The sequence below is a fragment of the Thalassophryne amazonica genome, chromosome 13 (genome assembly GCF_902500255.1).
Source record: "Thalassophryne amazonica chromosome 13, fThaAma1.1, whole genome shotgun sequence".
NCBI lineage: Eukaryota > Metazoa > Chordata > Actinopteri > Batrachoidiformes > Batrachoididae > Thalassophryne > Thalassophryne amazonica.
Window position 1 is genome coordinate 33276649 of NC_047115.1, and position 11723 is coordinate 33288371.

The following is an 11723-nucleotide window of genomic DNA, read 5'->3' on the forward strand; positions in this document are numbered from 1 at the left end:
TTTTTTTTTACGATCAAACCCTACTATGTGATATATAGTTTGAATAGTCAACACCATAGACAATAACATCTAACATGTATGACAACTTCTACAACCACAACACCATTTTACAAAACAAAATATGATGTATAGCCACAATATGATGAGTACGACAATGAGACTCTCATAATCACAACACAATCTCACACCATTTCGTGATGTCATCATGAAAAGTAAGTAAATCCATTGTTTTGTGATACCGTCATGAAAAGCGCCACATTTTTGTGACAGTATCAGAACATGCGGGATGAAGCGGGGGCGGCGGGGGGGGGGTCTGTGGATGTTAGGGTTAGGGGAAGGGAGAGGGTTATGGTTAGGGATAGGGTTAGAAATAGTAACAAAAAAAAAATTAAAACCACGTCACCACTCATTTTGTGTTGGGAGCATGACAAAAACCGCAAAGACTGGTGATGGATAAAGACTGATATGTTGTACAATTTCTGAGTGTATGGTGTTTAACGTGTCCTTGTGCTTCACAAAACTGATCGTTCTTGCCAAAATACGGTTTCAAATGTCATTTCTACATAATCAACACATCAACCAGTTTTGAGTGATTCAGAGATCACCTAAGGTGAATGCATTCAATCTCCTCTGTCACAGGAATGGAACAAGTCCTGACATCCATCTCATCCACAGTCTTACTGGGAACATAACTGGAACTCCATCGCAGCAAGACAATCTTCTTCAGGTACTTAACAGTGTTGTTTTTGACACTGACAAAGCAAAATGTATTGATCATGCTGTTGCTCATGGCGATGCACTCAATGATGTAGAAGGCCACCAGTGAGTTCCTGTGGCGGGAAATGAGTGTTGGGTAGAAGTCTCGCAAGATGGTGAAGCCATAATATGGCAGCCAGCAGAGGATGTACGCTGTCAAGATTCCAATCAGGACCATCACCGTCTTCCGACGACAACGCAGCCGCTTCTTGATCTGCTCCGTTTGGAACCCAGGGACATTCTTAAACCAGAGCTCGCGAGAAATTCGAGCATAGCACATTGCCATCATAATGACAGGCCCAACAAATTCTACAGCAAAAACAAACAAGAAATAGGAGCGGTAATAGGCTTGCTGATCCACTGGCCAGATCTGGGCACAAAATACTTTGTGAGTAGTTGGGGTGGTGTCACCATGAGGGTACATGGTCTCAGAAGCAAAGTATGCAGAGGGAATGGAAATGAGAATGGGGACGATCCACACGCCTGTTGTCACCCAGTAGGCTGTCTGATACTTCATACGAGGCCTCAGAGGGTGGACGATGGCCATGTACCTGGAAGAAAAGTAAAAAAAGATCATATGAATGTACAGAAAAGTACAAGAATAAAGTATATAACAATATATATGATATTAGCCAACAGTCTGTGTAGTATTAAAGGTACAGTAAAATATACATTCAGCAGAGGACTGTGTCTGAAGTTGGCGGTTCACAAAAAGTGAGTGACCATACAAGAAGACTGGTGGCTGTGACTGGAGAAACTGCAGAGTGCAACTTTTGTCTGTCACAGTTTGGAGAACTACCTGATCCATGCAGACAGATTTATATCAAATACCACACTATTTCTGTTTCTGTGACACATATATTTCTATGAAAGGACACAAAAGCTGCCCAGAGGGATCCATAGAGGTTGCAGGAGGTTATAATGACAAACTGAGGCCATACAAAGTACTAGAATATTTAATACATGAGGATACAAATATTTGAATTGATTTTTTTTCCATTATTTCAATATGACTTGCTTTTAATAACCTCATTGTCCATTTTTCTTATTTTTGATGATGAAGTAAGATTTGTATGTGATGAGCGTTATTATGTTGATGAAAAAAATGGCTCATTGTTTTTGCCATTTAATTTAATCTTTATTTAACCAGGTTAGTCCAATTGAGATGGAGATCTCTTTTGCAAGGGAGACCTGGACAATTCTAAACTTTCCAATTCACCTAACCTGCATGTCTTTAAATGTGGGAGAAAACCAGAGAAAACCCACACAAACTCCACACAGAATGGCCACAGGTGGAAATCGACCCCATGACCTTCTAACTGTGAGGCAACAGTGCCAACCACCGTGCTGCCCAAAAGCACAGTGGGCATTTAAAAGCAAAGGGATGCATATATTTGTATATGTATACAAGTATTACACACAGTGCATCCAGAAAGTGTTCACAGCAAATTACTTTCGCCACATTTTTTTTATGTTACAGCCTTATTCTAAAATGGATTATGTTATGACCCTGAGGTCATATGTTTTTGTTTCTTTTTTGTTTTTTTGTTTGTTTGTTTGTTTGTTTGCTTGTTTGTTTGTTTGTTTTGGGGGGTGGCATGCAGGTGTATTTATCCTCCCCACCTTGGTGAGGCGCTGCTCATTTTGTGTGCTGTGTGAGTTTCTTTATTTTCAGGTAAGCTTGTACAGATGGGACCGGCTGATTGGTCCAACACTGACGGCTTCAGCTGTAAAAGGAGGGCTGAATCCACCATCCAGGGCTTCCCCTTCTTCCTGCTCCCAACTGATGTTCTGTGTGTCTGAGCACACTTGTCTTTTTGTTATTTTTGTCTGCTTTTGTAAATTTTGTAAGCATTTGTTTTTTGGAATGCAGTTCAACTCCAAATTAAGTGCAGGGGATACTTTCCGGATGCCGTGTGTGTGTGTGTGTGTGTGTGTGTGTGTGTGTGTGTGTGTGTGTGTGTGTGTGTGTGTGTGTGTGTATATATATATATATATATATATATATATATATATATATATATATATATATATATATATATATATATAGTTTGGGCACCCCTGATGATTTCCATGATTTTCCTTTATAAATCATTGGTTGCTTGGATCAGCAATTTCAGTTAAATATATCATATAGCAGACAAACAGTGATATTTGAGAAGTGAAATGAAGCTTATAAGATTTACAGAAAGTGTGCAATAATTCTTTAAACAAAATTAGACAGGTGCATAAATTTGGGCACCCCAACAGAAAAAATACATCAATAGTTAGTAGATCCTCCATTTGTAGAAATAACCTCTAAATGCTTCCTTTAGCTTCCAATGAGAGTTTGGATTCTGGTTGAAAGTATTTTGGACCATTCGTCTTTACAAAACATCTCCAGTTCAGTCAGGTTTGTTGGTTTCCGAGCATGGACAGCCCACTTAAAATCGCACCACAGATTTTCAATAATATTCAGGTCTGGGGACTGAGATGGACATTCCAGAATGTTATACTTGTTCCTCTGCATGAATGCCTTAGCCCAGTGGTGTCCAAACTATTCCAGAAAGGGCTAAGAGGGTGCAGGTTTTCTTTGCAGCCACTGACTCCAGCAGGTGATTTCACTGATTACTTTGAGCAGGTGGGAAGAGTTCATCAGTCATCCAGCCCCTGCGTAACTTCAACTTTGTCACTGATTCATGAACATTGTTCTCAAGAATCTGCTGATATTGACTGGAATCCATGTGACCCTCAACTTCAAAAAGATTCCAGTACCTGCACTGGCCACACAGCCACACAGCATGATGGAACCACCTCCAAATTTTACTGTAGGTAGCAAATGTTTTTCTTGGAATGCTGTGTTCTTTTTCAGCCATGCATACCGCCCTTTGTTATGTCCAGATAAGTCAATTTTAATTTCATCAGTCCACAGCACCTTATTCCAAAATGAAGCTGGCTTGTCCAAATGTGCTTTAGTATACCTCAAGCGACTCTGTTTGTGGCGTGTACACACAAAAGGCTTCCTCTGCATTACAGCATCATACAGCATCTCTTTGTGCAAAGTGTGCTGTATAGTTGAATGATACACAGAGACACTATCTGCAGCAGGATCATGTTGTCGTCCAAGTGTTCCATACTTTTGGAGGGCACAGTATCCTAACCTTATGATGAGTGCAAAATGAGTGTGGTATTATTACTGTTTTGTTTAAGAATATTTAATTTTCACTGTTGCTGCACTTTGTGTCAAATCATAGTCATGTCGTATATCATATTGATATGACATTTCAGTAAGGTATATCTTCTATTATACATTCCAAATCTAATGTGGAACTCTACTAGTGTTTACTAAGGTACACCTAAATATCTTTAAAAATAAAAAGAGAGAGTAGAGCCACTTAGGTGCCTGGTCTTGAGAACCAGGGATGGGAGGTTGAAAAGCTTTTTTATCCCATGGGAACTCTCCCTACTCACCTAAGCGGCTCAAGAATATGGACAGCATGTATATAAGTGACATTTACATGACAATTTATATGACAATATTGAGATACGATAATTTGGCCATATTGTGCAGCCCTACTGTCAACTAGCTGAAAACTTTGAATATTAATTTACATCTACATTAAAAAAAAATGCTTAAAGTGGCAGGGGGTTAAGAGGGCTGTAATTGGGGGGGGGTCAGCTGAAAAGCAAAAAACGAAAAATGCTTAAAAAGGTGGAGAGTATGGGGGGCAGAGCTCCTCCAGAAGCTGAAAGGCAAAATCAGGAAAATGCTTAAAAAGGTGGAGAGTATGGGGGCAGAGCCCCTCCAGAAGCTGAAAGGCAACATAAGGAAAATGCTTAAAAAGGCGGGGGTCTGGGGGGTGGTCCCCCAGAAGCTAAAAGGTTTTAGTCATGCTCAAGCTCCCAAGAACCATTTTACTCAAAACCTAAATGACATGGTGAGATGCGGATGAGCTTCGCTCATTCATGTCTGCGACATATGCATATTGCATCCCAAATCTTAGGTAGAACCCTCCCACCTACTCAGGCACACCTACATATCATAACAAAAGGCAGAGCCACTTAAGTGCCTGGCCTTGAGAACCAGGAGTGGTAGGTTAAAAGGCTTTTATCCCACGGGAACTCTCCCTACCCACCTATGCAGCTTATGGATATGGACAGCATGCACACACAAGTTACACTGCACACAATCAGGGTGCGAATCCTAGGTGTTCATACAGGAGGAGGTTGTAATCTACATCTTCCTAGATTGTGGACTTGCAGTCATGTGTCATCGTTACTGCATCTTCATTCTCATAAACATTAATAACAGTGAAATGTGTTATAAATACTGAGCCTTTTGTTCTAACTCATGTCCACAAATGCTTTGATATAGTGGTACTTGAAAAGCTAATAATTTATCTTACAATTTTAATTAATTGACATTTTTAAAGTGTCCTGACCATTTCAAGAAGTATATTTTTAAATCTAGTTCTGTTTTATCATTACTATTTTTATAACATTAGAATTAGATATATAAATGTGATGCGAATTCATTAGAATTCACATAATACTTGACTTAAAAGCAGTGCGTCACGCTCACAAAGAGGCCTGCGGTGTCTTTCATCCAATGCTGTTGTTTGTTGGTAACACATGTTCACACATTGTCAGGAACATTTAATCACTGAATATAATGAATAGCCACATAAATACTATTAAAATATAATAAGGTTGTTTGGGGAAACCTCATTATTCAGCCTTCATGTTAAAATTACAAACACATATCAAACACTCATTACAAGGCAGGCTCAAGATATTATCCCTATTTTTATTTAACAATCGTAGTCATATTGAATAGCAGTCGAGCCATTGAGTCACATTTGACAGTTACTTTGTGTGGAAGAAATTATTTTTTGAAAAGACTCTTTCTGAAGTGAAGAAGAAGACTGAATGGGGCATCCACCACTAGACTACAACAATCAACTGTACACTCAAAATAGTAATAAAATAATGTTGGCAATCTTCTTTGTAATTGTATGTTTGTGGTACAATGTGTCAAAAATGTGCCCAGTTATTTGTACTGTTTTGAGTCTTACAATTAACTCTGGTCAGCTGCTTTTCCATGGGTGTTCTGCATGGATCTTATCTACTGAGTATTTTTTTAAATTAAAGCTTTAATAAGGGTGTCCCATTACTGATTTATGATACCCAACTGTCTATGTTACTGGCACAAAAAATAGTTAGATACCCAATCACAGTCTAACATCAGGTGTAAGAAGTGATAAAGGTATGACATTATAGACCATTTTGAGTGACTGGGAAATTTTTAGACATGTTTTAAAAAAAAATTGTAATGTCAGGAAAGATCATTATCCAAAACAATGAATAATCAGATGCTATTTCTGCAGCGCAGGGGTAATATTTTGCGAAGGAATGATGGCAGTGGGCATCTGGATACAGCATGCAGTAATCAGGACCAACCTTTCTCTGATTCTCCTCTGCAACATAAATCCCATAAAAAAAACATGCTGCGCTCTTCAACAGAAGACAGTTTTGAGATGTAAATGGATACATTTGAGCTTTGTGGAAAAGTGGGAGTAACACAGTAGTAGTTCTGTACACGTGCACACAAACACTTGTGTAATGGCACTTGTATGTACGTATATTTAGCAATGACAGACAATATTTGGCAATCATCGGTTGCACTCATTTATCATTCAAATACTAGCAGGAAATGGAAATTGTCCTTGCTAATATAATTTAAAATAAGTTCCTCAACTTTGCAGTCAGGATGCAAATTGTGGCCAAAAATAGGCAATGGGAAGACACCCCCCCCCCCCCCCCCCAAACCATACTGAACATAAAAAATAGAACAAATATAGAATAGAAGAAATGGTGGAGTAGAACACAAAATATCAGGTCTGGTTGAAGCTCATGCGCTGGTGCTGCATACTGCCATACCCACCACACTATGGAAAAAAGCTGGGTCCTGGGTGGCAACCACCCAGGCAAACATCAGGTTCATCTCCCAACTTCTGAAAATATTTGCTGCAGCCAGATGATATGTTGGCATCCCCTTGGCCATTTTGAGCTGCTATGATCCTTAACAATGAGGTGCCTACACGCTGGACCATCCCAAGAGAAACATGCCATATGGACAAAATGTTATGCCTGGCATTCCCCATTAGTTCATTTGACACAGTCATTCCAACAGCACCTCAGGAACCTCCAAAGAGACATAGTACTAGGAAGACATCAAGTTAACAACTTAGGTCATTTGTTAGTGTTTGTGTTTCACAATTATACAGTAAGACAGGAAACGTGGATACTGAAAACCTGGGCCTAAATTCCTTGCAAAGGTATTGTCTCTCAATCCCAAAGTCTAAGGGCTCCATAGTCATGGATGCCACTGTCAGTATCAGCAAATCTTTTGACAAATTCAGTGCATTCACCATTTTTGATGGCTGAGTCCAGGAAGTCTCTGAAAGCCTACATCTTTGTCTTTAACTCGGAGAACAACACACCAATACACTCCGACTCCTCACTGAGCTTCTGAAGTGCACCAATCACAGCATCCAATGATTCAGAGGAGACTTTCTTCTTTAAAAGAATATGTGAATTTTCCCCTACAGTTTGCCAGTAGGAATACAGCTGACTCGACCCTAAGTTTCAGCTACTTTCTTGTATTATATTGTAGTCCTAATCAGTTGTGCCAATAACTCTGGCCAGGACTATACTGAAGATGCCCCATTAGCACATGTGCATTTACTTTTCGACAATTTGCTGGGAAGGAGATTGTCATAAGAAACAATCATCACACTGAGTAGAAGTTTCAGAACATTGCTGACAATGTTTTAGTTCGACTCTTAGGGTGTAAAAGTGATCTTGTTCTCTCAGGTACAAATATGTATGTTCATGAAGTTGTGGCCAGTTACAGTAATCAAAATAATCAAAATAAAACAGATTTCTCAACCGTGGAGGGGGGGAACAAAACAGCTGAAATTGTTTTATTTTGGATAGTTAACTCTACCTTTTTATAAGTGGCCTTTAAGAAGCATATTTTAAAAGTTGTACAAGCGGACTTAATCTACATGGGAAACACCGTTCAATAAAACTAATGAGCTCTGAATGCCCCCTAATGAGTGGGAAAATGTTGCATGAAAAGAGTACATTATTTATCAGGCTTTACGGTAATCAAATATTGATAATGTGCAACTTTTCCTTCCTTCTCCTAATTAATTGACTTACACAGAAAGTCTCACTGATCATCCCTGTGTGTTGTATGTTTTAGAGGTCCTGAAATCATTCATCTTGAAACACAGGCCTGAGGCACTCAAACATCTACTATTGATTTTTACAGTACTTTTGTTCATATTTTAGCACAGTGCAGTAAATCAGAATGTTTCAGTCAGTCAGTTGTTGTTTGTAAATGTTTCAGCTCTTTGAAGATGCACATCAATGGAAAGGTCAAACTTATCAAGAATGACCCTTCCTTATTGGCGTTTTGGACCATTATCATGTCATTTCATGGACGCTTTATGATATCATAATAACACCACTCTTACCATTTGATTACAAATTATTTACTCATTCACTCTGGATTTGCTTTGTCTCTCTATCAGTACTGGTTACTGAAATATCCTGGAAAATGTGTTTTTCTGACAATATTTGTGCTGACATTGACCATGGCTTTTGACTGATCTGATCTGCTCCCAGAGTTAATCATCTGGACAGTACAGATGGCAAAAATATGATTTTGTGAAACATTTGCTGTTTTTGTTTTATCTGAGCCCACCAGACAGCAGTATCTTTTTTTTTTTAAGGGTTGAACCCGTTTTTTTGTAAAGACACCGCCATCTAGTGGGCTCAGATAAAACAGCAAAAGTTTAATGAAGCTTCATATGGCTATCACTGTGGAAGGCACCTACCCAAGAAATATTAATACCATGTTTGGTGAAAATCTGCTCAGCTATTTCTGAGTTTTTTGTACACATACTCATGAGCAAATATAATACCCTGAGCCACCACTGGTGCAAATGTATTTCATGACGGTGAGTGCTGGGTGGCAAAGAATTGCATCGTAGTCTTACAGTACCTTGATATTGATGGACATAATAGCAATTGCATCCCCAAATTTTCAGACTATTCCATTTCATATTCAGGAAATCCCAAGGCTTCAAAAAAAAAAAAAAAAATAGTACTTGCTAATTTTTAAAACTTGAGGTTGCACACAGGCCTTTGGTAGCCCATGTTCCAAAGGCTCTCTGATACAACCTGGTTTCACTCAAATCCTAAACAGGAGTTGACTCATGTTCACTCATACGTTATTGTTTTAAGTGATTAGAGCAGCAACAATTATTTGCCAACTATTTCAGCAATCAATTCATCACATTGAGTTTTCATTATTTTTAAAGTCTAAACTCTGATGTCACCTTCTTAAATAAGAATATTTTCTGGTTTCATTACAAGTTTTTTACTCCTCGCTAATGGTATATTGAATATCTTAGGATTGTGGCTACAAGACATTAGAGGACATCATAGTTGACTTTGTGAAACAATGATCAATATTTTTGGATTAATCCAGAAAATAATCAACCGTTTAACTGAAAATTAAAATAATCCTTAGTTGCATTCTTGTTAAATAAACTATGATTTTATTTTCTGTCTTTTGTCTCGAGAAGAGGCAAAGCTGGAGTCCAGGATTTTCTTACATTTTTTTTTTTCCATGGCTGTGTTTTTTTAGGTTTTGGCACTTCATATCCTTTGAAAAATGTCTTTTAAAATTGTAAAATAAATACTTTTCATGAAAAATATTGAGTGTAAGGTTGAAAGTTAATGGTAGTATTTATGGTTATGATTTACTGATAAATTAACCAAATAATCAATATCAACAAAACTAAATAATTATAATTATTCTTAATTTATAATTAGAATTGACTAATCCAAAAATAATAAAAAGACAAATAAAAAAAATGTAAAGATTAATCTATGACAATAATAAAAATTATTGTCAGCCCTGGTAGACATGTGAAAGCATGGACATGTTCACAAGAAACCATTGGCCTACCTGTCAACAGCAATGGCAAGCAAAGCATTTGTAGACACATAGAGTGACACGGTCCGGAGATAGTTGACAGAGGCGCACATTACCAGTCCGTGATCCCAGGAGAGCTTTTTCACCACATAGTAATCCACCAGGAACGGGCAGCACACTACTGCCACAATGAAGTCTGAGATAGCCAGGTTGGCTATGAGCAGGTTGGTGAGGTTGCGGAGCTTTTTGTATCGCGCCAACGTGGCAATGAACAAGAAGTTTCCCAAACCGCAGACCAGCATGATACAGACGAGAACAATGCAGATGACGATGGTGGCCACAAAGAAGGCCTGGCCCTGCGTCGTGTCAGGGATCTCATCCGGAGGGATGCCATAGTCTGTATCATAGTTTTCCATGTAGTGGTGGAGCTCACTTGAAGAGACAATGCCCTGTCCATCTGTCCAACCTATTGCTGTGTGACTGATGTTGGAATCATCCATTGTTTGTTTGTTTTTATGTTTTTCTTTTTTCTTTTCTTTCACAAAAATTTAGTTTGGTTTAGAAGTAATTTGTGGAAAATGCTGATTGTGCTTATATTAAACAAGATGTGCACTTTCAACAGGCTGGATTTTTCTTGGCAACCAAAGCGTATCTTCACCTGGAACAGAAAGCACCACATGACATCATTAATCAAGCCAGTTGGGGTTCATCACGACTAAATCGTGCAATCCAATGAGCAGATCTCAGTGGGTCGGGTGTAATCACACTGGCGTCTGAAATCTCTCCTAATGTCCAGAGGAATAGGTTTTAAGGTTATACCCAGCAAAGACATACACACAATTAGTATTCTCTTCTCCCTTTACAGAAAGCCAACAGCAGACTGTAGTCAGCATATGAAAGGATAATTAAAAGGGCTGGAAAATGACTCACTGATAGTTGTTTTATAATGGATATAAGCTTCAACAAAACGTCTAATTAGCAGAATGAAACAAATGAATTTTACCAGGTGACACAGTGGCCTCAGTGTAGAGACAGATGATGATATTCTCCAATATATTAACCCAATCTCACGCCAATTCAATCTGGAATATTTTGGATTAAAAAGAATCATGATTCTCCCATGAAAATTACATTATATAAATTGTAAAATTAAAGTAATTGATTTTGCCCTTAATAATAATAATGATGATTTTCCTTGAATACATCAAAGGGATTTGATTAATGCAAACTGAGTCTTAAAGATTTTAAAATAGCTACACTTTATTTAATAAAGTCAAGACAGACCTACAGGAGATCTCAATTAACACAATCTTATATCACAGTCCAGTGGTTTACGTTTTAATCATGAGCAAGATAAGAGAATTACTTTTTTCTTTTCTTTTTCTTTTTTTTAACACATCTAGGGGAGAATAATCTCTTACTCATTCAAAAAATAAATTAATTACAGGACATGTTCATCTTCATGTGTTTTTACATGTGATCAAAGCTGAAATATAAATATTTAAGGCACTTACCAGTGATGAAAAAAGGATCTCTCATAATTATCAGCTAATTATGAAGAATGTCATTTGTTTTGTGAGCATCTTCATGTGGAAACATAAATATGAGTCCTTTAACACGCCGTGTTCTGTCCCCTCTTTCTCTCTCATTCTCTCCTCTTCCAGATGTGCGGGTGAAAGTTGCGTCTGTCTTTTCTCTCCCATGAATCTGGAGGAGAAACAGCGCCCCCTTCAGGAGTTGATACTGTCTTGAGTGAGCACTCGTTTGTGCATAGGTTCAAAGAGCATAATGTTTATTCTGAATTAAAAGATATGAACACTGTTATTATTTTTTTTAATAAAAAAATGTATAAGAATCTTCTGCACACTTAACTCCAAGTATAGATTTTTAATGTCTTATTTAATACAGACCAAAAGCTTGGTTTTAAATAAGACATATTAAACTATTTCTACATGCACATACACTGAATTGTTGG

At 38.0% G+C, this 11723-nt stretch overlaps 1 protein-coding gene across 1 annotated transcript; it reads right to left on the bottom strand.

Annotated features, from left to right (window-relative positions):
- Nucleotides 1-468: 468 nt before the first annotated feature.
- On the bottom strand, nucleotides 469-11397 carry prokr1b (prokineticin receptor 1b). Its single transcript, XM_034184857.1, has 3 exons — nucleotides 11263-11397; nucleotides 9782-10406; nucleotides 469-1307 (listed from the first exon to the last, which is right to left on the bottom strand). Exons 2-3 carry the CDS (start codon nucleotides 10246-10248, stop codon nucleotides 602-604), a joined length of 1173 nt encoding a protein of 390 aa, XP_034040748.1. The 5' UTR covers nucleotides 10249-10406; nucleotides 11263-11397; the 3' UTR covers nucleotides 469-601.
- Between the last annotated feature and the right edge of the window lie 326 nt (nucleotides 11398-11723).

Bases quoted from the DNA above. Each gene is read 5' to 3' on its own strand.
- prokr1b (XM_034184857.1), bottom strand. From the start codon at position 10,248: ATGGATGATTCCAACATCAGTCACACAGCAATAGGTTGGACAGATGGA. The intron at 1,308-9,781 runs GTAGGCCAATGG...CTTTTCTTCCAG, and splicing joins CTTGCCATTGCTGTTGACAG to GTACATGGCCATCGTCCACC.